Consider the following 27,942-nt stretch of genomic DNA (forward strand, 5'->3'; position numbering starts at 1 on the left):
ACAGCAAGAAGGTCCTGAGTTCAATTCCACCATCAGGCCGGGGTCTTTCTGTGTGGAGTTTGCATGTTCTCCCCGTGTTTGCGTGGGTTCCCTCCGGGTACTCCGGCTTCCTTCCACCGTCCAAAGACATGCAGCTTGTGGGGATAGGTTAATTGGATAATCCAAATTGTCACTAGGTGTGAATGGTTGTCTGTCCCTGTGTGTTGGCCCTGCGACAGACTGGCGACCTGTCCAGGGTGTACCCCGCCTCTCGCCCTATGACAGCTGGGATAGGCTCCAGCGCCCCCCGCGACCCTGAAAAGGAGAAGCGGAAGCGAATGGATGGATGATATATCTTCTGCTTGTTGCTTTTCCTTAGTAGTAGTTTCTTGGCAGCTACCTGATTCACACAGTCTCCTCTTAACAGTTGATGTAGAGATGTGTCTGCTACTGGAACTCTGTGTGGCATTTATCTGGGGTGCTGTTTTGTGATTTCTGAGGCTGGTGACTTGGATGAATTTATCCTCAGCAGCAGAGGTGACTCTTGGTCTTCCTCTTCAGGGGCGGTCCTCATGTGAGCCAGTTTTGTTGTAGCGCCTGGTGGTTGTTACGACTGCATCCTTTTAACAGGAAGAAAAACCCAGACGATAAGGCTTTTCCTTACCACTTTTGGCAAACATGTGATCATTGGGGGGCGTCTGATTTTTGTTATTTTCTCCCTATTATTGCAGGGTCTTTACCTTATAATATAAAGTGCGACTTGCACTATAGAAATAAAATTGAATTGAAATGACATGTATATGGGAGGTGTACTTTTGGAGAATTAAAAGTAAACATGGTGATATTTTGTGCTCAGTATTTTTTATTATCTCAATTGAAAACACAAACAAGAAAAATCTTGAAAATAAATCTTCTTAATTTTTTTTAAACTGTTAATAACAAAGGATTTTTGTCATTTACTTTCAGAATGTTCAGTTTGACATTTTTGATAAATAGGGAAACCATTGTTTCTTAAGAGGGTGGTGTGTGTCAAAAAAAGAGTGCCAGGAGTCTTTCATGACGACTTTCATGAGGTTTTCCCAGCAGAACGTTGCAGTTCACAGAGATCGTCAGTTTAATACACGCCAGAAGCGCTTTTTATTGTCACTTATTGACGTGGCCTAAAAAGAAACATGCTGTAAAATCTTCCACAATGAAGACAAGGCAGAGTTTTCGACGTGGTGACGAACGCCACCACAAGCACTTGGGGGCGCTAGAGTTCAGAGAACAAGCATGCTGCATTTAAGGACGTTAGACTTTCAAAACTTTATTGTGACTCGTTCTTTTATCGGCCACAGATCTTAATAAATGACGGCGTAATAAAATGACATACTGATACAAATTTTTGTCTTGGAAAAACGATTTTATGTTAATAGGCTTTAGCATTATCAGCATGTGTGTACACAATCAAGCAATGTGACTTTTGTTAGAACAGTTTCACGCAATAGCTCGTGCATTAGTGACACTTATAGTCACTAACTATATAACTACTGCTGCTTTAATGTAAAGTGTTATTAACTATGGCAGAAAGAAGCTACGCTTTGGCTACATTTACACAGCAGATGAATTTAGACGTGTGAGTATGGTTTCACACGCAGCTTAAAGGCAGCACCGTCGGGCCCACGGGGGTGGAGGCGATTAGAAGATTTCTACGGAGCTGCCGTTGGGTCAAACCACTGTTAAACCCTTCGCGATCCTTCTTCTCGACAGACATTCTTGCCATGTCTAGATAATGGTGAGAGTCGGGCCACTACTGAACGCTAAGTGATAAAAAGCTACTGCGCTTTTCGATCGCTGTGAAATTCGTCCATGATCGACAGCGGGGGACGGCTTGATCGCCCGAAGGACCAACGACAGAGAATTGTTCAAGTGACGGCTTCAGTAAGACTGTTGCGATGCTACGTAGGCATCTGGAAGAAAAGGGCTTTTCTACCATGAGAGATTGCGCGTGAGCCCGGTTCTCTGGCGGAAAACGAGCTCTATCGACCCAGTCTTCAGTGTTTGTATCGAGACGATCGAGTCTTGCTTATCGCTTTTACCGACAGAGCTAATGAAGTTTGGGGGAATGGCAGGTCGAAGTCGAAGAGCCTGGTTTAGTGTTCTGTTGGGACTGGTTGTTGGGTTCACACTGGCTTCCAGGCTGATTTTACCCAAGGCGAGTGAGTTGAAGAAAGCTGGACAGAAAAGAAAAGCCAACTCTGCCGGGTGTGGACTCAACGGGGGTCTCGGGAAAGAATACGGGGGAGTCTTGTGGCCTGAAGTTAACGGTTCACCGCCGACTGAGAAATCTGCTTCCAGATCGAACAATTTCCTATTTGTTGGCGTCATGACTGCCCAGAAGTACCTGAACAACCGTGCCGTGGCAGCACACAGGTATGTGACGCCACTTACAGAACAATGCCCGAACCTATCAATTTAATATAAAAGAACTAAACTTGGAAACGCACGGGCCTCTTGTACAGTAGCCTCTTCAGTTAACCGGCTATACGTATTATAACGTGAAACATAATGATATTTATATGTTAGCACACAAATATGCCACATTATGTGACACGTATAGCAATGTTCTGTCCGCTACCAGCTCGTATGGAGAGTAAAACTGCTTTAACTTCGACTGGTCGTGGCTGAGGAGGTAGACGAGATCGTCAGCTGTAGATAATCAAACTGGATCACGACGAAGTTCATCACAATTTCTTCTTTTCGTTTTGTTTTAACATATTAGCAAACAGTTGACCCTTTTAAGCAGACATACCTGATGGCAAACAGACAGGAAAAACCTTAAACTTTTAAAAATATATTTCTAACAAAAACATCAAAAATCAGTCTGTTATAGGCTTGAAAAGTGTGACCAGTTTTCTGAGAGCTTTACTTGCATGTAGTGCCCACTTCAAATTTCAATTGGATTCAAGTCTGGACATGTACAAGGTAATACCATAAACCCAGTTTTTGCTTTTTCGCTTTTCAAGCCATATTTTGCTTAATTTACTGCTGTGCTTAGGACGGTGATTCCTTTTTAAAGTTGTAAGTCCAGTTCAATTAAATCCAATTAAATTGACAAAGTCCCAGTTCACAACAATCTCAAGTCATTTCGTATCAAAAGGTATAGACCCTACAATTTAGAAGAAAGAGAAAACTGAGTAAAACCCAACAGCCAGATAATCTTTTATGAGCAAGTGGGGAAGTAAAAATAAAAAATGTTTCAACAGAAAGTTCAGGCCATGACCCAGGCGGAAAGAAAAGAGGAAAGTACTCTTCTTTCTTTAGTACCACAGTACTGTAGACAGCATGTGTGCCAAAAACTGTAGTTCATCTGGAAGTGATGAGAGCACATGGGTACATGTTGTTTTTTTGTTTTGTTTTTTATAAATGGTGAAGAAAAAAGATGGAACTGTGACTGCAGTGAACAAAAAGCAGTGTAAGATAATGTCTGACATGTTGTAAGGGTAAGTATTTAAAAGAAGTGTAGCAGTGTTACCTTTCAGGTTACTCTACATTAAAGATTACTTTTGCTTTTATGTTTATTTTTGGAGAGGAACCATATTCCATCAGTTTCAGTGTCATTAAAACGTTTAGATTTACAGTTTGAAATAATCTTTATTGTCCTTTACTGGCCAGTAATTCCCACAGAACTCGACTGTGGTTGTGGTGATATTGAGGCATAATGTGTAGGTACATAGACACCCTGTATGTGTGTATGTTTGTAGAAAGAGGCACTTACATGGTTTCCTAACTTATTTAATAAATAATACCATATACAGACAAAAGCTAACTTTCCTCTGATTGGCTGTTCCTTACTGTTTCCAGAGTTGAGATGTCCACATCTTCTCTAACTCTCACAGCCTTTGGTATTTCTCAAGCTGCTGGTAGAGCTATATCGTCACAATGGGCGTCTTCCTCTGCTTATCCACAACTACTATGTCATATTGGTCACCTACCACCAGCTTGCCCGTCTATACCTGGAAGTCTCACAGGATTTTAGCTTGGTCAGTCTCAACCAACCTAGGGTGTGTATCCCATTTTGACCTTGGGACATCTAGACCATACTCGGCATAGATGTTCCTTTATGCTATGCCAGCCATTTGGTAATGGTGTTCCAGTATGCCCTGTCTGTGCTGAAGTGTCTAAGGTGCATCTTTGCACAGGCTGCACCTGGGGTCTTGCCTGGTGTGGTAGACCCCAGACTCTATCGCTCTTGTGCTTAGGGCTTGTTCCTGTGCACCTTTCAGTCCAACTTTGGTCCAGCCATAGGATTGGCTACTTTTTCTATTGACCGGTGAAACGCGGCGTGCAGCGGCACATGAACAGTTACGGCCATTTTCCTGAAGTACTAATGGATCTATGTTGTTTTATCCTGAATAGTGCTTTTGGCACTCACTTGTCCTCAGCTTTCTATCTTCGGCGGAGAGTACAGTTATAGGGTGCTGGACGTGAGATGAAACCATCCATACGTAGTAAGGAGCTTTCTTGTCTTGTCATGATGATGTCTAAGGCAGATGTCATCATCACAAGAGCAGGACAGGGAGGAAAAAAGAAAGGTGGGGGATAGGGGGAGATGAAATAAAAGGATGGAGTACTCTGGTAAGAAAAAACAAACCTACAGCATCTGGAACACAAATTCCAAAATGCAGAGATGTACAAATCAGCAATGTTCTTGTAGTGTGAGAGAGCGTGTTAAGCCCCTTTTCCATTAGGACCTACTCTGATCAACTCTGAGTGGTTTTCCATTACAATCAAGTACCAGCTCATGTGCGTGGTCGCTGTAACGGTAATGCAGCTTAGCGTTGGTGGCGTAATTAATATGCGACATGAAAGGTACAACAAAGGTGGGCATCGAGGCAAGAATATACCCGCTGCCCGGTCTGTGACACGGGAAGTGGTGGTTTTGATTTTTGTAAATGAGACGCTCTTGTGACTCATCGAGTGATGTCACCGACCAGCCAATCAGTGGCATGCAGTCAGACATCATCACATTTTTGTACCTGCTCGTATCGCTGTGACCTATGACACCCGAACAGTGACAAGTCCGTCCGATCCATACAGCTTCTGCACACCTATCCCAGCAGTATAAGAAGGAAGCCCCAGGTCGGGTGCCCACGTCCACAGCGGTGCTGCTGCATTACAGCCAGCAAAGCCACATGAATGACCTTATACATTGTGACCTACGTGGAGCTGATGAAAGGCTTTTTCACAAAACTATTATTCTAGGTCCAGCCAATTTATACCTAGAGCTCTAGTGTTACCTGACTGTAGTGGAGTAGTTGTGGCATTTCGAGAATTACAATTCAGAGGCAGGACTGTTAATTTACTTCATCTGGTCCTGGGGCTCTATTGTTTAGGAGACGCCGTAGGGCTTCATGGAATTTGGATGTAGAAAGAGGTGAATCCAGAACCACAATCTGTTCGTCATTTAACTTTGGTGGATTTGTATTGTTAAGAAAGTTTGCAATGTCAGCGTTGGAGGGATTCATCTGTATAAAGTCTTTAAAAGATTCATTTATTTGTTGTCGATCATGAGTAATGTTCCCAGTGGAATCCTTTATAGAGTAAATAGTTTTCTTCCTTTTATAGCTTTAACAGGCTCTTTAGCAAGGACTTTTCCAGATTTATTACTATGTTTAAAGTCCTCCAAACGCAGCCTTTGCATCAGAAATTTTGTTCTCTCGTTAAATATTTCATTTTATTCTAGTTTTCTCAGGTTGTTAAATATGTGTGCTCTTGTGGTGAGCATAGGTATATTCTAATGATTGAATTGTTTGTGCTATTTCTAATACAAGCGGGGGTGGGGTTCCTTCTTATATGAGCAGTAAGATAATGTTTTGCCACACATTACTGCTTTTCTTGCTTCCCATAGAACACATGGCGATATTGCTGGTAGGTCATTACTATCTAAATACGTCACCCACTTGTTTTTGAATTATTTAAGGAAATCTTGTTCTTTCATTAATGATGTATTAAATCTCCAGGTCCTCGTGTCAGAGAGAGGTTGATTCCATCACTCTCAGCAATCATTCACCAGTATCTGAGTGTCTGTGATATCACTAACTCAAAGATAATCTAAGTGAGATCGTAAGTGCTGTACTCTGTACTCACCACCAGTGAGTGTACCAGTGGCCACTCTTTCAGTGACGAGCATTTGCACTACTGGCAAACAATGCTGCAAGTTTTAGTCATTACGTAACTGTACTGTTTAAACGGGAAACCTGCACCTCCAAGGACATTTTAACATGTGCCCTGGATAATGCAGGGATTGAACCACCAACCCTCTAGTGAATACAGTTAGTACCTCCTCAGCTACAGCCACCCACAAGGAGGACGTCATTAGACTAAAAAACCCAAATAAACCTAATCGAAACTTTAGAAATGGCTGTATCACCAATCTGGTACACTGGCCAGATATGCAACACCACACTTGTGGTTAGCAAATATGCAATTTGTGGTTAGTGTCTTGCCTAAGGATATTTGGCATGTAGACTAGAGCAGCCAGGAATCGAACCACCAACCTCCCATCTAGTAGTGCCTGCTGTAGCCACAGAGCAAAGTCGAATATTAAGGCTAAAGAGACAAGGAACTTGTTGAAGAGGACTTTAGTTACGTGGAGAGTTTTTGGCCGTTTGGACAAAGAAGCAGAGTTCTGCAAACTGTGTCAAAAGTGTGTTCCCAAAAAGGCAGGTAGCACCATAAAATGTTAACATCTTAAGTAGTGCCACCCTTGCACAGTGTGCAGTTGACAATATACGTGCACAATGCAATCCACAGACAATACCGAATTTTATTTGCACAGATACTTTTTCCCAGTCCATGCCTTGTGAGATAAAATAAAGTGGCACAGTGATATCACCAATGCAGCCGCCCATTTTATTCTAAAGGACATTATACCAGTAAGCACAGTTGAAAATGTTGGATTTTAAGCATGTTTTTAAAGTAATTGAATTCAGGTTGCCAACTCTTTAGCCATGAACCTTTCTGTCAGACGGCCTGTGCCCTGCTGTAAAGAGGTTAAAGAAACAGTTGAACAGCAAAGTCAAACATTGTTACCGTATCGGATTTGTGGCTACTCACAGGAGCCCGTTCAGTGAGAGACTGAGGTCACCAAAAAGCACCACTGAACCACACAGGAAGTCATTCCTGCCCGTGGCTCCCTGTACATCTCCTCCATCTAACACACTGTAAACACTGCAGTAGTTGCAGCCTTTCTGCACACGACGATGTTTACAGGTTAGAGTCGAATGTTAATCATATATATTCCACCGCTGTAATATTCGTTGTCAATATTCTTGATATTTATATTTGAGCGATTTGTATATATTGGTGCAGTTTGAATTGAACATTTGTCAAATCTGTAACATTCTGTTATTTAAATAGTTTAGTCTGTTACTGTTACACTCTTGGGGCAACTGTAACCCACATCCTTTTCTCAGGGATTAATAAAGAATTCTGATCTGGAGATGAACCTCACAGTTCGCTTTATTGAGACACTATTGGATCTTTTCTGTGTGTAAATGTATTGATTTTTATTTTTTTGTGGTAGGTAAATAACAGAATCGCTGTATTTTTCAGTTTTGTTTATTTTGTCCTTTGTTCACATTAGAAAGTTGTTTCCCAATAATCCAACACAATTTGAATCTATACAAAATAAATTGCACAGTATTGTTTTTTATTTTATTTTGTATTAATGTCGGCTGCAGTTATGTGATCTGTTTTTCTACTTTGTTTGCTTTTGTAACAGTTAACGCTTTTGTTTTCAGAATTAAGATTTTAGTTTTTCATACATAGAACACTTGTATAATATTCTGTAGTATGTGGTCACTTTGGGAGGTAGAACAGTTTGTCTACCAGTCCTGAAGGTCAGTGGTTTACTCTCTGGCTCTTCCAAGCTGCAGGGCTATATACTCTCTCAGATCTATAGGACAAAGGATGTTCAAAATGGGTCTTACAGACTCAAAATATGCCTATGCTGTAACCTACTGCACAGGCAAATCCTACCAGAACTATATGTATGATATGGGATCGTGTATACCTGTCCAGAGGATATGTGAAGACTGATCCACATGGTTTAGCTGCTGTATCCCAACCTCCGCCAAGCTGTGCATCTTAGGTGACATACAGTCCTCACTGCCCTATGCACTGCTCAGAAAATCAGTTTGTGCACTACTCAATATAGAAATGTATTTCTAGATCACAACAGTTTGGAGAAATGTCTGCCACCTTTAAAAAAAACAATTGGTTGGTGGGCGTCGGTGGACGCGTGGTTGTTATCCTCGGATTTTCGGTTCTCTTGGGTGCGGTGGAGGTCCGGGGCCTCCTGGGCATTTCCTTGTCTGCCTCTGGCTCTCATGGGGTGGGATTACTGCAGTCTCACCTTCACTTTTCAAGTCCGTTATATGACAAACACAGGCGTTCACGTCCTCTCTCTCTGGCACACACGCAGATGGTTTTTTTGGCTTTGTTTTGTTTTAAATTGTTACTGAAGACAATCAGAGGACAGGAATACCCCCAAAGAAGCAGGACCTGCTCCAAAACAGGCCTGTAATTGATAAACAGTTACATGTTGTTAAACCTCTTGAATTCAAGCCGGAAGTGTGCGCTTCAACCATAACTTGTTTGATTTAAACTCCGATGTGGTGCTATACAGAGGCAAAATGACTAAAACTGTTATTGTCACAATATTTGATGTTTAGCAGGAATATTATTGGAAGGTTATGATGCAAATTAGGAATATCACTAAAATATGAGCTTTCTACCTCTGAAATAGCCGCTGGTTTCTAAATGCTGAACATTTATGACTGTGCCACCTGTTTCAGCCATATCCAGATGAATGTACCTAGTGGTGTCCTCTGCAGAATACACACTTGTTTTTGGTTGTCTTAGACATATCATCATAACACCAGTCCTCTCCTTTTGTCTGTGTTGATTACAGGACATGGGCACAGACAATTCCAGGTCGTGTGGAGTTCTTCTCCAGTGAAGGATCTGACACCTCCATACCGATCCCGATAGTGGCTCTGAAGAATGTAGATGACTCATACCCTCCCCAAAAGAAGTCCTTCATGATGCTTAAGTACATGCATGACTATTACCTGGATAAGTATGAATGGTTTATGAGGGCTGATGATGATGTCTACATCAAGAGTGAGAAGCTCGAGAGCTTCCTGCGCAGCCTCAATAGTAGTGAGGCCATCTTTCTGGGTCAAACGGGAATGGGGGCCCGGGATGAGCTTGGGAAACTGGCTCTGGAGCCTGGGGAGAACTTCTGTATGGGTGGGCCAGGCGTCATCATGAGCCGTGAAGTTCTTAAGAGGATGGTACCCCATATCAGAGAGTGTTTACAGGAGATGTACACTACCCATGAAGATGTGGAGGTGGGCCGGTGTGTCAGGAGATTTGCAGGTGTTCAGTGTGTCTGGTCGTATGAGGTAAGGTGTTTGTTTATTTATTTATCTGTGTAGTAATTTAGTTGTTGTACACAGGGCTTCCAAGTGTGAGGTGCAAGGGAGTTATGGGTGGATTTGAGTGTATGTGGGCAGAGGAAGTGGTATAGGATTTATCTGGAAGGATTTAAGACCGATTTAGCGCAACATGCTGTTGTCTCTGAATACACTTCCATAAATTCACTTAGTAATCACAACAAAAGGCTTCAGTGTCTTTACTACCTGTATTGGGATGCATTACAAAAGTGCTAACACTGTATACTTTTAATGGTGCCAGTTGACATACAACATATTTTAGTGTAAAACAAGTCAAAAATGTAGCCGGCTCCATACAAGCTGACTCCAGGCAACATTATGCTTCCATTTCCATTTTCCATGGACCCTGTATGACAGCTGTGCTAATATTACAACCCCAATTAAACTGGAAAGAAACCAATCGTTTGCAAGTCCCAGGAACCCATATTTTATTCACAAAGTAACATAATAAACACATAATAAACATAATAAACTGAAAAAATGTGGCATGTTAAGAGTAATATTAGCTGAATTTGATTAGTTCAACAGTTTTGTTTTGGTTTTTTTTGGGGGGGGGGGGGTTTGGCCTTTATTGGAGAGAGACAGGAAAGCGGGGAGAGAGAGGGGGGAGAACCGGGCCTACGTTCAGCTGCTCATCCCACTGGGCTAAACTGGAGCACGAGAACAACAGTTTTCAAAAAGATTGAGATGGGGTGCAACAATAAGGTGGACAAGTAAGTGGTAACTGACCAGTTGCCAGTGTCAGAAGTAAAGATGGGTTAACGTTCACCAGTACATAAAAACTGCATCTACAAATTAAAATTGCAAAGACGTTGAATATCTCATCATCTATATCAGGGATGTCACAGTCACATACATCAGAGGGCCAAAAAACAAATTTGCTACAAGCTGAGGGCCGGACTGGTTCAATGTGTATTAAAACATTAAAATGATTGCACATAACCTATTGAACCAAGACCTAACACAGTGTACTGTATATTATTTAACGATTAAATTAATAATCCAATATTTTCTGATGGCTCTGTCAGTTATTTCCAAAGAAAACATTTTCAACAGGCAAACAGCAAAAAAGTAAATGTCATTCATAAAGAAAATAAAATATGCTCCTTAATATCAAGATGAATGCATAAATGAAGTTGCATGCATTGTAAACTGAAAGTGCAATATTGTGCTGCTCTGTGATCCAGTTACTGCTTTCCAATAGTAAAAAGAGAAAATTGAAAAAAAATAATCAAACCAGTTGTATTCTGTCTCATGGCTCTTATCTGCAATTTTCCCTGAGTCCATTAACTGAAAAATACATATAAATAAATAAAATACAATAAGATAAAATACAAAAATCTATGGCACACAGACAAAACAATACTTCAAAGAAAAATCCCGTCTTGTAGAAACAAATGTAAAAAAATGTAACTGAATTAAAAACTAGAAATGCGTAAATGTTCTGCTCACTTGTCTGAGCCTGATACTTGGTGGTGTCTCATCTGTTGTACGAGTTCATCAATGTTCGGGGTCGGGCTCTGAGCTGAGGAAGTCCTCAGGATTGAGTCAAGGTGTTTATCAGTAAGACGGCTCCGGTGTGATGTTTTTAGCTTCATCAAAGAGAACAACTGTTCACACAGGTATGTGCTGCCAAACATGGAGAGTGATAGGTTTGTAGCTTGAACCCATCCGCTGGAACGTTGAAGACAATATAATTACACTGCTAAGCAAGACACAAATAGGCAAAGTTCTTCATGTTACTCGTGCACGGGAGAGACCGGACAGAGTGCCGTTCCTCCACTTGACCCCAGTTGCTCTCGTCCGTTCTCCCGTACCACTGTCCTTTTATTGAGGTTACATGAATATGCATAGGTTCATTAACATGTGATGTCTACATACACACAAAGAGTACCTTGTGTGTGTGTGTGTGTGTGTGTGTGGTACTGCTGATCAAAGGGTCATAAAAGCACACAAGCAAACATCCTTGGTCAGGAAGAGGGTAGACCCCCCCCCCTCATCCTAGATAACACAGTAAGGAAGTCCAGCAGTTCATTTATACACAAAAAGCACTTAAACTAAAACAGACGTAACTACGTTAATCCTACTATAAAACAATAAGAGAAGGTATGACCTCTCTCATGCTCCCAGGATGTAGGTGTGGAATGCACACCAAGCCTCTGTAGCCTGTTAAAGATCACACAACTTATCACTACACAATTGATTATACACCTCTAAGCATCTATGGTTAAATATTTCTAAGCATAAATGACAATCAACAATACAAAACCTGAGCGTCTGAGCAGCTTGGATGCGCAGCTGCGGCATTGTGTCGGGGATGAAACGTGCAAACTCGGCGGCACCCGCTCTCTCATATTTTCCCCTCAGTGTGTCATTGCACTGGAGCTCAATCGACTCCATCTGGAGGTTCGGTGGTGCGCTTTCCACATCAACTCCAAAAGGATTGGCAAGTAGTTCAAACCTGCTTCTTTGAGCTTCAAAGTCAGCAGATCGGCGTCGGAACTCGGCGGCAAGTATGTTGAGCGGTAGAGCGCTTCTCTTTCGTGGTCTGGCAGCTGGGGAAGTGGCTCAAGGTTTCTTTCTGCGTCTCCCACAGACTCAGCTTGGTTTGAAACGCCGTCACCGTACTGCACATATCAGAGATGACACGCCCCCGTCCCTGCAGTTGCAGGTTCATCACGTTCAGATGGCTTGTGATGTCGCACAGAAACGCCATTTCACACATAAATGTTTCATCTCAAAGCTCTGTTGTGTCTTTCCTTTTGCTTTCCATGAGCAGACAGATCTCCTCACGAAGCTCGAAACATCTTTGCAGCACCTTTCCCTGGCTTAGCCATCGCACATCTGTGTGATAGGGCAAGTCACCATGCTCTGTATCTAACGCTCCCAGAAATGCCCTGAACTGGCGGTGATTTAAACTTCTGATGAAGTTAACTGCGCGCGTTATGATGGTCATTACATGTCACATAACGACTCCTGGTGTATTATGCAGTGATAAGCTGTCAGCTCCTCTGTGACATTTTCGTCCTGCATCCTCTCACGTATCCTTGCCACCAATCCACTCCTGTGTCCACTAGGGATGGGTATTGTTTAGGTTTTATCCGATACTGGTGCCAAATCGGTACTTTTGAAACGGTGCCGGTGCTCAAACCGGTGCTTAAAGAATAGAGAACACAAAATTGGTCCAAAAACCTCTCATGCTCAGCTGTTTTTTGTAAAAAGATAACAAGGTTAGCCTTTTCTGCAGCTATGGGGCATATATGGTATCACTCTTGGCTGGAAGCGGTGCTTAAACAATGGAAAAAACACAAACTTTGTCCTAAACCTCTCATGTTTAACTGTTTTCCACTTTTTCTTTGGTCATTTTAGCCTTTTTGGCCATTGTGAAGGGAGCATCTGCCATCAAACAAGAAGACAGCAGCATGTAGCTATGATGATGTTTGCTAGTTCACCTTACATGCATTAATGTAATAACGTGGTTAGCCTACTCAACGTAAATTACACTCGAACAACATTAAGCTACTCACGCAGAGAAGCTGCTGCTGCATCATCATCCGTCATCATTTCTGCTACACTGGCAGGGCGGGGCCAGGACTCTCCTCTTCGTGTTTTTTGGGGGATGTTGCATAACAGGCAACCCACCCGCAGTAGATGTGCACGGTGTGAGGTCTCGCAGCAAGCTATCAAATACGGCGCATTTCTGGGCTTTTAAAAAAAACGCTATGCGTCGCCAGGTGTTTCATCAGATTCGAGGTGTTACCTCCTTTGACAGTATCACAGTATCAGCTTAAAGCACTTGTTGCTGCTGAGTTTGCTCTAAAAGAACATACGTACCTGGGCCCGCCTACTATTCTCGGAAACGTAAAATGATTGGCTAGAATCTAAAGTGTATCACAGCTCAGGAAAAAAAAGCACCGAAATGTGCGCTGCTTTTCGGTCTGGTTACTACCGTTTATGTCAGAACCGGTGCCATGATGGCACCGGACACCGGTACCCATCCCTAGTGTCCACACACCGCGGGTGCTCCGTCTGTTGTCAATCCCACGGGTTTTTCCCAAGGCAGTCCCATCTCATTTACACATCTGGATGCCTCGTCATACAGATCTTGTCCTGTACTCGTGCCATGCATCGGACGTAACGCCAAAAACTCTTCTGTTACGGTCAGGCTGCAGTCCACTCCACGAATGAAAATTGACAACTGGGCAATGTCAGTTGTGTCAGTGCTCTCATCCACAGCAAGGGAATATGCAGTGAAATCTTTTCCCTTTTCCACAAGCTGTTCTTTTAGATTGGTGGACAGCTGGTCTACACGTTCAGCAACGGTGTTTCTGCTCAGGCTCACGTTTGACAGAGATCAGCATGGGTAGCGTTTGGCTATGAAACCGTATACACAACAAACAATGCACCCTGGACTGGCAATGTCAGCTACGGTAGCTTTTGAATCAGTCCGTACAAGCCAGTAAATTGACGGATTCTTATACAGCACTTTTCTGTTCTCCTGAAGCACTTAAAGCCACTTGAGACGGGCGACCCCTTCATAAAAAGAAACTGAAATATTATTGTAAAAATTGTGGCTGATAACAATAATATGATTTTCCTTTGTTGATATACATGTTATTTTGGCTGGACACAAATCTCATGTGAAAGAACTCATATTGCCATCACAGACAGATTTCCAGTCTCTTAGACAGACAGGTGTAATACCGCTTATTGATTAAACAGTGGAATCAAATTATACCTGGAAAAACCTAGATTGGTCCATCCCATCGCTATACTTCACTTTCTCTTGTATTCGTGGCTTTGTCATTTGTGTACTTCTTAATAACTTATTTGGAGAGAAACCTTTTGCTGCCATTGAGCTTCTCCTGCACTCTCTGCACATTCTGAAAGAAAACAGTACGAGACTTTTAATTGTCACTGAAGTTCAAAAACAGCCAAACCCAGTAATGACAGGGTGAACTTTTGTTTTGATGTTCTTTTTTTATATTATGCAACAATACAGTGCAGTATTTCCCTTCTTGCTTTTTTATTTATTTATTTGTTTTTATTTTTGCATATTTGTCACACTTGACTGTTTCAGATTATCAAGCATATTTCAGTATGCTTTAACACAGGATACAAAGAGATCCCAAATACTTTCAAAATGCAGTTTGATAATTTCATCTGTTTTTTAGGAGACCTGAAATGTTCCTGTCTCTAAAGTAGTTCGTGTCGATGCCTGTTGGTTAAATGTGCTCTACGCTGTAAGTAAAATAGACTTACTGGTCAATGCAAAAGTTTCAGGTGTTATTGAGGTACATTTTTTTTTTTACTTCTAAAAAAAACAATTATCTAACACAATGCAGTGGGTTACGTGCTGAACATAGAAAAGAGAAAGAAAGTACTGATCCAATACCATTAGCATCTTTGGTGTCGATATTTAGATCAGCCTGGTCAGCTCTATTTCAGTGTATTTGAGCAGGATCTGGCTTCTTTGTGCATGTGCCTGCTGAGTTCTAAGTGTTGCATCTCTGAAAACAGTGATTTTCATTTGCTTCTCTCATGCAGTAGTTTAATGCAATCAAAAACGAATATGAAGCATTTTACGTTCCGTACCGCTCAATGTCACACAGTGAAGGAAAGCGCTAATTAATAAACTGAAATAACAATAAAGTGTATTTGAAACGGTTTCCTCCTGCCGTTACTTTAACGGACATTATACCCAACCCAGGCTCCAAATGTCTGACTACTCATAAAACTATAATGCTTCTAAAGCTCACAAAACAATGAAGAATGTTATGTCTTAACGATGTACAGAGTAAAATATATCTGCCACATTGAAGCGTCGAGGGTTTCAACTAGCTGGTGCTGGAGGTCTTAGTTGCATGGAAGCCAATTTCCATTGTTAAGAGGGGGAAAAAAAGATGTCTCAAATGCAAAAGTAGAACCACAGAATTGTTACTTTGGTTCTGTCACTGCAGTAAAGGCCGTACTGGCTGTCCAGAGGCACTTAGAGGCATTCAGCCAAGTCTGGATCTACTCACTGTCCTAGTGTGTCTGGTGAGACTGATTCAGTCTCACCAGTGTTAGGGGATATAGTAAGATCCAGACCTCTGTCACACTGAATTTATCTGTTTTGTGTTTACTATTTGCTGTTACTGTCAGAACTAGAATTTCCTGTGATTTCTAGTGTAGGCAGTGTCGGTGTTTGGCTGCTGTTACTGGAGCAGAGACTTCAAATGGCTGTTAGCAAATATAGTATAAAATCTCGTTTTCTATCATAATTCAGTCTCATTGTGGAAAGAACCACAGTCTGTGACGGCACCTTTAACAATCAATGCCTATAACTCATCTGATTAATCAGGCCTATAAATTTGTTTGTCACAGAACCATAAACTGACAAAGTTCTGGCCTCTGACAATAAAGTATGAAGAAAAGTGATGCCATAAATAGCTTTTCTTTACCAGTGAACTTCATTAAACTGTAGTTAACAGATAAAGAGCCCTCAATAAAGGCATCTGACGTAGTCTGTAGTTGTGTTTTTGATGGATGACATTGATCTGCTGTCCTCAGCAGTACAAAGACTGTTTCTTCTCCTGCCATGCATGCCAGCTCAAAAAGAAACTTCCAGCCCTGCTAATGGGAATCACAAGGCTGCACTGCTTTGAATCCTCCTCCTAATCCTAATTTTTACTGAGTGGTCAGCAGGGCTGTCAAACCAGCACACTCTGTAATGTGCTGCTCTCCACCTGCCAACAACCACACCATTATATTTCTGCATGCATGTTCTGAGTAGGTTTTCATCACAAGGGCGGTTAGCATCGGGTCCAAACACCCATCTCGTGCTTGTTTTGGTCTGTAACATAATATAACAACTTTGCTGGATGCAAGCTGGCTCTTCAGGTTGCATGGTTGTTATAGGTTTTCTTGATGTTGTCTTTTCTTCTAGTTAACACCATATACAGGCTAACAGTCTTTGTCTAACTTACAGATTCACTAGTTCCAGTTCCACAGGTGGGATTACTCTAATTCTTGGTCACATGGGGATTTTCCAAGTCCTGTATTAACACGTTCCACTCAGTGCAGTATTTTTTTGTCTCGCTCAGCAGCTTCTGAGAGCTAACGGCTAACAGCATTGGATGCTCAGATGGCTTAGAAGCACATACTGGTTCACTTGATTGAATATATGATTTGGTCAGCTGGCAAGGTCTTCTAGATTTGTGTGAATAGAACCAAACTGGCATGCTACTTTATGGGCCATTGTAAGAGCACATAAACAGGATCTACTCCAGTTTGGAATTCTAGCTTAAAGACAGCTCTGTGGATGTCAGCAATTTCTATTTATCACACTGTTTGTTCCAGAAAAGGACTGCATCGAGGGCAGGAGGACGATATGTTTTCATAACTAAAATTGATTGCATCACTATTTGACAATCCTTGAGCTTTAAGATTAGAAGCAACAATGAGTTCTGCTGAGGCTTAGCTAGCAGACAGAAAAATGGAGGCCACTGAAACTCGGCCTTGTGAAGCATGGAGCTGACTTTGTGCTGAGTAGATTCTGTGAGTCTCCCTGTCTGAACAGTTGATTCCCAGCAGACTATATGTAGATTATGCAGGAGCTGCTGCTTCTGAGTTTCAGATATGAGTGACAGCTCGTTCAGCAGCTTTGAATACGGATGTGCATGTTTATTGGCATATCAATATTTGCTTTGACTTAATAGTGCTGTTGTGTAAACAGCAGTTCAAGCAGAGGGACTGTATACCTTGTGTATACTGTATACACTATTTATTTATTTATTTATTTTTTCTACCATAACACACCATTTTTGCCTTCCCTTTCAAAATAAATTCATCCATGACTGCCTAAGATTTGCTCTCCTTTCTCTTCCACCTGTGCAGACTTGAAGTGCACTAATGTTTTCCATATTCTTGCTCTCTCCTCGTGCTGCTTCCTTCAGTGGAAATGGTTGTCTCACCAAAACTACTGGTTCTTACAGTAGATCCTCAAACTTTATAGTTAAGTTGTTTTAAAATCCGAGGTGTCCTGCTTTTATTCTGTTATTTGCAAGGAGAGGTCTTTTAGGCACTAGTGGTCACAGCATAAACCTGTGACAGAAGTGTTAGACAGCTGGCTATTTTTTATTTCAGATATGTGTGATATATCCAGTAATTGTCAGATTGTTTAGACTCATTTCACAATGGTGATAACAGAAGGGCTGCAGACTGACACGGGCAGTAAAAGTAAACGAACATGGAGACAAACTGACTTCCACAGGGAAAGCACCACCACACCACATCAGACCAAAACTAAATAAGAAGCAAAAAAAACCCCCAAAAGTACTTAAAGTAATTTGATGATTACTGCAGTTATGATGCTAGTGCAAAACAGCACGCTGGGTTTAATTGTCCTAACAGCCTTGTATGATGTATGATATGCATTTATATGATAAGTAAGCTCTAATAGTAGAATGGCTCATTTAAAACATAGAAAGAAATAACGCAGCACGGTGGTTAGCACTGTTGCCGCACAGCAAGAAGGTCCTGAGTTCAATTCCACCATCAGGCCGGGGTCTTTCTGTGTGGAGTTTGCATGTTCTCCCCGTGTTTGCGTGGGTTCTCTCCGGGTACTCCGGCTTCCTCCCACCGTCCAAAGACATGCAGCTTGTGGGGATAGGTTAATTGGATAATCCAAAATTGCCACTAGGTGTGAATGGTTGTCTGTCCCTGTGTGTTGGCCCTGCGACAGACTGGCGACCTGTCCAGGGTGTACCCCGCCTCTCGCCCTATGACAGCTGGGATAGGCTCCAGCGCCCCCCGCAGCCCTGAAAAGGATAAGCAGAAGCGAATGGATGGATGGATGGAAGAAATAACGCAGTGTTACCACCAGTGTAGGACTAGAAGACAACAAAAACAGCGTAATATTAAAACAGTTGCAACCATTAGTGCCAGCTCTACCTGTTAACACAAAACAAAGATTCTCCAAGGAAGTTGGGTAAATTGCCTTACCTGTTCACTTTAAATAATCCACTTGTGTTTTCTAATCTGGGTCGGTTAAATCAGTTCTTGCTGTATTTAAACAAAACCAAATATGTTTAAGTGCTTTCCCATTGATATTTATGTTGTCTTGTTATCTTCATGCTGAAGAAATGCTCAGAACGACTTTAGTAGACAAAAGTGCCAAGCTTTAACAAAATATCTTTAGTTGTTGGACGTCATGTTTTACCATTTTCTACTCTTATTAATTAAAGTCAGTCACTATTAATAATAGTCAGATCTGTAACACAATAATTAACTAGTATCCAAGTTATACAAATGTCTGTAAGGAAAGGTTTCCCACGACACTACTGGTCAGATGGAGAGTTAGATTTTTTTTTTTTTAATGCTTCCGTCCTCGTGATTTCACAGCTTCTGAGAGGGTGAAGCAGGAAAGACCTGCCCCACAGCAGAGCCTGCGTATTTAACCATCATATTTTGACACACTGATGAGACCCCTAAACACAGAGTGAAAATGTGGATTTTAAAATTCAGATTTGTTTCTGTAATGGTGGCATTGTTTAGGGCGAGGAGTATATTTATGGGCTTGATGTGTGCATATTAGAAGGATTTGTCGTCTTTAGCTTTTCCTACAGCCATAACCCAGTTCCTGTTTATCTGGCTTCCTTGGGCGGTGCTCACTAAATGCTAGCTGCTTGGACCTTCACAACTCCACAAATATGCTGCTGCCCACCACACATCTATAATTACATTCAACAATAAAAAAAAAAAATAAAAAAAAAGACCAATATTGGTTCGTCCGTTGCTTTTCTGGGCGGTTCTCATTTAGCCTTTTGTCTCGATGTAACATAGCTGTGGATCCGCCCATGTTCCCTTCTGTGAAGCAGCTGTCATCTGCTGCCTTCTTATTAGACTAACTGCTGTGGGCCTGAAGTGACAGGAAGGCCTTACTCGTATCATAATTAATCAGACTGGAAAAACCTCAGTCTGCCACTGCAGGTCATTTTGGCAAACACTACAGTGTCATAGCTACTTTGCTGGCAAAAAAGAAGACAAAGACACTAGGTGGGGGCAGCTATGAAGAGGATGAACTCTAGAAGATGACATACCTGTGGAGGTATGGAGATGTTTAGGAGAGAGCAGTTGACTTCTTGACCAGATTATTTAATAACTCAATTTTGGAAAGTAATCTCTGAGAAATGGAAAAGACGTGTACTGGTACCAATGTTCAAGAACAAAGGTGAACAGCTCAACAAGTACCATTAGAAATATTTTCACATGTAAAAGTAAGTATAGCAAAACAAGTGAAGATAATGAAAAATATCCATTCTATTGACTGAGTCTGGAATAAAGACTGAGTCATTTTGCAAGTGCCGTTATGGCATGGTTGGTAGTCTGATACAACACGCTAACTGTACTTATATATTATACAAATTTTTGCTCAATGTAGCATAAATATGAGATATTCATATTCAGGCACTGCCTGAAGTGGGACAATGGACCAAAAGAGTATGTGATCTCTGAAGCTAAAATTTCACAGCAGTTAACTCTGGGCCATCATTTTTTCAGGCAAGTCTGATATTGTGAGCAGCAGTATGTATTCATGCCAAGAAAAAGGCGCTTGCTTTTAACGCCAGAGGAGGAACCAACGGTCATCTGGCAGAGAACATATCTCTGCTGGTTCAGAGTCCAGTGGCTGTGTGCTTTATTCCGCTGCATCTCATGATCTGCATTGTGCTTGGTGAAGTAAGGCTAGAATGCAGTTGCCCAGCTGGTAGTGGTGTAACTGTGTGGGAGACAGTTTCTTGGCGCAGTTTGCTGGGCCTGTCCTTGCCTTTAGGCCTATAGTGTACCAGTCTCTGGATGGATACTTTCAGCAGGATAGCACAACCTGTCACAAAGGTCAAATCACCTCGAGTTGGATTATTAAAGTTCACTGTACTCAAATAGTGCCCAAATCTCAATTCAATGAGGTGCCTTGGGGAAATGGTGGAAAGAGGGATTCCTGCATCATGAATATGAAGCTGACAAATGTGTAGCATTTCATAGCACATAGCTCTGCAACAGAGCTGATGACCACGCCCATATAGAGTTGATGACCACGCCCATATAGAGCTGATGACCACGCCCATATGTAGCTGTGGACAGTTGCCTAAACTTCTCTGCCTCAAAGCCACAATCTTGCCCTAGCACAGTAAAAGACAACATTAGCAGTGGTATTGTAACTGATGAACAAATACAGGAAAATAAGTATGCTGCAGTGATTTTGACTCATCCTATCAGGGTTAGATTGAAGCTGTGAGGGAGTAGTGGGGAATGTCTTGGATTATTTTTCTGTTCTACATTTCGGTCCTATCAGAGCTCAGTAGTGATATATTCAATATAACACGAGCTCCATAGTTAGCTGGAACCAAAGTGATGGGAAAGATGCACACGTTATGTAGCACCAAAGCACAACAGCAGCTGCCTCAAGGAGCTTTATATTGTAAGGCAAAGACCCTCCAGCGTGTACACTGAGTCTATCTTTGAAAGTACACCAATATTTTGGCAGAAGATGAGCAATTCTGTAGTTCTGCTTTTGCTTGGAAGCGTGTTGTTGTGTAGTCCTCTCTCATAGTTTATCTACATGTAAAGTGCTGAATGTACTCTATACCTCCAAGATGGTTCTGTTTATTATTACAGTACAGAGAGTGCACCATGCACACACATCCTCAGAGATGGAGCTCTAGTGTTCATGTGTAATAAAGAAAAACAACATTAATGAATGCCATTATTGTCTGATCACGACTGTACTCAAAGATGTGTTACTGTTTAGTCAAGACTAAAGCAAATGAAGCACATTTATAGTAGGAATCAGCTTTTCAAGGTGACTGTGCACAACTGTGAGCAAGATCAGCTCACATAAAGTACAGCAAGCGTATGTGTTGTCAGAAATGCTTGGATTGTCTTATAATTGTGATAGTACCATTTGAGTGCAGGCTTACTTGTGGTTCCTACGATATTTAAAATTAGATTTGCGAGACAGACGCCCTCCACTTTTAAGATTGGCTTAAAACGTTACTATACTGCCACAGGTCTAGGCTCCTGGGGATTCCCATGATGCACTGGGTGTTTCTTCTTCACTCACTGTCTATTCATACACACGTTGCACTTAATCATTACTTATTATTTATCTCTGGCTGTCTTCAACATTGTGTCTTTTGTTCTGTCTTGCTCTTATCACCCCAATCAGTCATGGCCGTTGGCTGCCGCTCCCTGAGCCTGGATCTGCCAGAGGTTTCTTCAAAGGAAGCTTTTACTTCCCACTGTGTGAAATTTGGTTCAGCTTTTGTTATTATTTACTTTATGAAGTTAGTTTTTGTCATGGTCTTAACCCCTTAATCTTCTCTGTATTATCTTTCATACATACAGATAATGTTACATTATCAGTGTTTTTCCCTCCCTTGAAAAACCAAAACAACTTGCACAATATATTTTTAAGCAGGGGGGGCAGATGTAGGAAATATGAATCTTGACTTTTATTTTTAATTTGTCACTACAGTTAAATAAACACTGCGTTTTCAAAAATTTTCTGACAAGTATTTGTTTCAGGCTTTAAAGGGTTAAGTCTCTATTTTTCACATAATAGCTCGTATCTCCCATCTCGCCTGGGTAGGCTGAACTGAAGAAGACATCTGGATAGTGGACTGAGGGAACAAAGAGCCTTTTCTGTTTTCTGTCACCCATCCAATCCTCAGATGACACACAAACGAAGGGGTCTGTTCAAATTTCACTTTAGGCCTCTTACTATGCTGGAGTAGTGTAGTCCGTGGCAGTGATAATGGTACTAATCAAGGCGATCCTAGTGTTGCAATGCACCACACAAAGGCTAAGTTACACCATTCTGCCCTTTCTGTGTAGTTGGATTAGTTTTTGAACGCCATCTTGTGCAAGTACAGAACATGGCATAATCGGGTTGGTTGGTTGTGGCTTAAATTAGACTTAAATTAGTTTATGTGAGCTGACTGGTAACAAAACTAATAACTCAGGGGAAAGTCCGTCTAAAGGGTAAGTTTTGTGCTGCCCGTGGCAGCAACAATGAGTTTTATGTTAAGGAACCAAGGATATGCTGTCCGCTTTCACTCTCTCTTAAGCAGTAAGTCTTTCTTTATTATTTGGCTATTGGCATGGAAATGGGAAAGCCAGCTGCTAGCCGTAAAGTTTGGGGTTTTAAAGCACTTTATGAATGGGGACAGTGTGGAGGAGAGTCAGTTTGAGTCAGGTGACCGGTGGTTCACCGGACCAACGAGCTGGAGTCAGAAACTCCCATGTTTTGTCATCTGACCCTTTCAACCAATCACTAATAGAAGACCCTTGCAAGTCATCAAGATTTTAATATTAAAATAAAACAATAAAAAACTAACCGCTTAACTTAATAAGTTTCCTAAAAGAGAAAGCCACTATTTTTTTTTTTTTTTTTTTTTTTTTTAGTAGTTTCAAGATCGTGTTTCCCACAGGCGTTAGAATATAGTTCTTTCAGTAGTGGGGACCCATTGGGTCATCCTTTGCTTTTCTAGGAGGTTCTCATTTAGCCTTTTGTGTTGATGTTACAGAACTGTGGATCCATGAGCATGTGTGCGGACTCCCAGTCTTTGGTAAATTTAATAAAAAAATTAGGTACTTGTGACAATAAAGAACAGAGCAATAATCATCTGCCTCTTTAGTGAGTTCCTCATCTCATAGATTAGCTCCACTGTCCTAAACTGCAGCTAATAACGGTAGTCCTTCTTCTGCTCTGTAGCCTTGATGAGCTTAGCACAGAGACACATGATTTAATTCTCCACCTGCTGTGGGGTTTGGTTAGCGTGACCCTCTGGTTCAAAGCTGATCTCCAGGACAAAACAAAGACTACTGTCCCCAGTTTCAGTTCAGACCAAGTGAATTTGGTCTTCATTAGGCTACTTGACAAGAGACTGTCTGCTTAAGTAGCTGAAAGATATCAAGGGCTGCTGCAAGAGTGTCGCAATAGAAGACGAGTCATTAGCTGGTTAGCAGTGATACATGTTCTATTGTTATCTACTGGATCTGAATGTGTGATGGTGTTTGTGATAATATAGTAATAAGGTTACATTATATCTACAAGTTTTTATGATACAAATTTAGGCAGTCACATTACCTAATGATGGTCGAAATGTCCTGATATGGTAGCTCTATGCCAGCATATCAGGATGTGTACAAACCTGTAAATACTGTCTCTTGAGGCAACTGTTGTTGTGATTTGGCACAATATAAATAAAAATGGGAATTGAAATACTGGAGTGTAGCGTAAAATTCCCAGTCCAAATTTTACATCAGTCCAGACCCAAAGAGTTGCTGTCGGTTTTCCTTTGTGCTGCCTTCAGCTCATGTAGAATTGTATTAGCGCATTGAAGGCTCAAGTGATGCAAGCAGACTATAACTTGAGTAGAGGAAACTGGTAATAATTCAGCTGCCTTTTTTAAGTGTCAGTTAATCAATTAAATGTTTTTGTTTTTTTTATTGTGGCTTGTGCAGTGATATCCAGCTGGCAATGCTGTAAACAAATTAGTCAGAGCATCAAAGACAGCCTTAATCTGTAACTGAACAACATAAAGACTTGATTGGTAGACTGGGTATAGTTGCTGAACTGGACCAATCTAAGCATTAAAGATCAAATGATGGTAAGAGATTCGTATGGTTGTGCTGCAGTGAACCAACATAAATGTGTCTGTACCTGTGATGCCCTATGGGCATCTCTCTCAAAGGAAAAACAGTATGCTGAATCATACTGCTGCTATGTGTTGGCAGAATACTTCAGGAAAGATAAACATTTGTCAGTATGTCATTTTTTCCATTTAGAATGAGGTCTTTTCCTATTAGCAGTTTGTAGCTCCATTCATCACATTTTGGATCATGTTCTTACATATGGCATAGAAACTGAACGTGTAACAGTATTCCCTGAAAACCCGCCCTGGTCTGATCATTTCTTAATAACATTTGCACTTACAATAATGAATTACAAAGCAGTGGGTAATCCATTTCATTACAGTAGATGTCTCTCTGAAAGTGCTTTAGCTAACTTTAATTCATCCGCTGTTATCTTTCTTAATGTCCCACCACAGTGGATTCCTCTCCCACTCAGATCAGTTATCGTAATAGTATTACATCTGTACAGCCTAAGACTGGATACTGTGGCTTATCTGAAAACGAAGCCTCAATCAGTTTTATTTATATAGCGCCAAATCACAACAACAGTCGCCTCAAGGCGCTTTATAATGTAATATTCAAAAGATCTTCATTTCATCTTACTACATATATTTCTCTTTAGCACTGTAGACAGTCTGACAAGAAGTCAGAGCCCTGTTCAACCAAGCATTGCTTTAATCTTAACTAGTAATAACGTGTTTATTGTCTTTTCAAATTAAATTTTAACCAATAGAGAAAAAAGTATTCACAACCATCTCACAGAAGGTATCATTACATACAGCCACTTCTAATACCATTGACTCATTTCTCCAACTGATCTTTCTGAGTTAACTTCAGTAATTACTTATTTCAAAACCATCAACGTGTCTTTTAGACCCCATTCCTAAAAGGCTGCGCAAAGAAGTCCTTTCATTAATTAATGCTTAAACCAGCAGTTTAAATTCAGTTCAATTCAGTTTATACAGCGCAAAATCACAACAACAGTTACCTCAAGGTGCTTTATATTGTAAGGTAGACCCTACTATAATAGATACAGGGGAAAAACCCAACAATCATATGACCCCCTACGAGCAAGCGCTTTGTCGACAGTGGGAAGGAAACAAAGAAAGAAAGACCCAATGCATCATGGGAATCCCCCAGCAGCCTATGCCTATTGCATAACTAAGTGAGGATTTGGGATCACCTGGTCCAGCCCTAACTATATGCTTTAGCAAAAAGGAAAGTTTGAAGCCTAATCTTAAAAGTAGAGATAGTATCTGTCTGGCCAAGGTAATGCTGTCCAGACTAAGAATCTGGTTAGACACCATATTTCTAAGATTTTTAGGGCCGAGTACAATAACCTCAGTTGGATCTGAATTTAGAAGCAGAAAATTAGAGGTCAACCAGGTCTTCATATCTTTATGGATATATGAAGTTGTCATCTGCATAGCAGTGTAAATGTATGCTATGTCTTCTAATGATGCTGCCTAAGGGAAGCATGTATAATGTAAACAGAATTGGTCCTAGCACTGAACCCTGTGGAACTCCATAATTAACCTCAGTGTGTGAAGAGGACTCTCCATTTACATGCACAAACTGGAGTCTATTAGATAGATATGATACAAACCACTGCAGCGCAGTACCTGTAATACCTACAGCATGTTCTAATCGCTCTAATAGGATATTATGGTCGACAGTATCGAACGCTGCACTGAGGTCTAGCAGGACAAGCACAGAGATGAGTCCACTGTCAGAGGCCATAAGAAGATCATTTGTAACCTTCACTAAAGCTGTTTCTGTGCTGTGCTGAGCTCTGAAACCTGACTGAAACTCTTCAAATAAACCTCTGCAGATGATCTGTTAGCTGTTTGACAACTACTCTTTCAAGGATGTTTGATATGAAAGGAAGGTTGGAGATTGGCCTATAATTAGCTAAGACTGCTGGGTCTAGAGATGCTTTTTGAGTAAAGGTTTAACTACAGCTAGCTTGAAGGCCTGTGGTACATAGCTGATTATTAGAGATAGGTTGATCATATTTAAGATCGAAGAATTAATTAATGGCAGGACTTCTTTGAGCAGTTTTGTAGGAATGGGGTCTAAAAGACACGTTGATGGTTTGGAGGAAGTAATTATTGAAGTTAATTCAGAAAGATCAATTGGAGAAAAAGAGTCTAACTTAACATCAATGGTACTGGTTTAAACTTTATTTGTGAAGAAGTTCATGAAGTCATTACTAGTTAACGTTAAAGGGATTGTTGGCTCAAAAGACCTCTGTTTGTCAGCCTGGCTACAGAGCTGAAGAGAAACCTGGGGTTGTTCTTATTTTCTTCAATCAGTGATGAATAGTAAGATGTTCTGGCTTTGCAGAGGACTTTCTTATAAAGCAGCAAACTATTTCTCCAGGCTAAATGATGATCTTGTAAATTTGTGACACGCCATTTCCTCTCCAGCTTACAAGTTACTGCTTTAAGTTAATCGTTTAAGAGTTACTCCAAAGTACTTCTGATTTGAGGCTCTCTTTTTCACATTAGCTACAATTTCCAGACTCATGTAATGAATAGGTGAGATTATTAAGAAGATAATCGACCTCTGTTGGAATAGCGCTCAGGCTGCTGTTCTGCTCTGTGTTGGTGCTACAGTTTGCAGGTTCGGTGGCTAATCATCTAGTGTCTAAACGCAGTCACTGGAACACCACCTTCCATCACACATGTCAATACCAGAGCTATTGTGTTGCCGTCTTTGGTGCGGGAGGATTTTTTTCCCCCGAGTTGAAAAATTTGTTTAGACAGATCAACCCTGCATACAAGAGAGCCAATTACAGCAGCATAATGCTGTCTCCAATTAGATTCGCAAAGTGCACTCTGAGGCAGGCACTGCTTATTGTCCTGCAGATTAAACCCAGCCGGAATGGCAAGCATACTGGCCCTCTGGCCTCACCGCCTGCTGTGAGCCTCAGGCCTCTTTTTTCCTTTGCTTGCAAGTCAAGCTGTAATGCATGAACCCTGTTGAGCTCATTGCAATCATGAACTGTCAGCTAAAAATTTCAGGTGAATCTTCAGACATGTTTTAGATTTGTGATATCTAGCACACTGCTGTTTAGAGGTGAGATTAAATATCCTTTTCTAAAAATAACTCGTAATAATTAAATTAAATCCATAAAAAATAATGTTTGGGTTACTGGGGGTGCACTGAAATCCAGTCATGAGACCTTTAAGGTGATAATTTAACCATTTAACCATCATCAATTCCTTCTTTGATTGGTTACACCATTGTCCAGTGGTATAATCCTAATATACTGCATAACATCATTATGATACCATATCATTCTCAAACTTGTGCTGTTTAGTTGTGTTTTACAGTGAATTTTCAGCTAAACAAGGATCTGGCTAGATTGTCTTGATTTCTAAATATCAAACCATAATAGCACAAGAAATACTGACGAACTGACCCTACTGCTGACCCTACTGCTGACCCTACTGCTGACCCTACACTGCTAACCCTAACAGGCCATGAAAGCCTATAATTGTTTGGGCTGTTTTGTTTGTTTTCTGCCCATATTTGTCTTGTGCATATTTGATGATATTAGATTTTTTTTAGCTTTTATAACAGCGCTGGTAGCGCAGCAACCTTTCTTCCTTCATTCATTTCAAAGGTGCTCCACTCAACTCGGACACCCTGTTTTTAATAAGCAGTCTCTTTTTGCGCCCAGCCAAATATAGCGGACTGTTAATGTAGCACTTTTCTCCTTATGAAAATAAAAAAAAATATGATTGACTGACCAATGAGAATTCAGTTGGATTCGAGG

General features: G+C 41.1%; 1 protein-coding gene across 1 annotated transcript in view; it reads left to right on the forward strand.

Moving 5' to 3' along the window:
• The first annotated feature begins 1,632 nt into the window (after positions 1-1,632).
• chsy1 (chondroitin sulfate synthase 1) overlaps positions 1,633-27,942 on the forward strand; it is a 30,715-nt gene continuing 4,405 nt past the window's right edge. The window contains exons 1-2 of the mRNA XM_026182265.1: positions 1,633-2,391; positions 8,936-9,431. Coding sequence (XP_026038050.1) covers positions 2,069-2,391; positions 8,936-9,431 — 819 coding nt within the window. The 5' untranslated portion in view covers positions 1,633-2,068. The remainder of the gene's footprint in view (positions 2,392-8,935; positions 9,432-27,942) is intronic.

Source organism: Astatotilapia calliptera, chromosome 1, assembly GCF_900246225.1.
Source record: "Astatotilapia calliptera chromosome 1, fAstCal1.2, whole genome shotgun sequence".
NCBI classification, from domain to species: Eukaryota; Metazoa; Chordata; class Actinopteri; order Cichliformes; family Cichlidae; genus Astatotilapia; species Astatotilapia calliptera.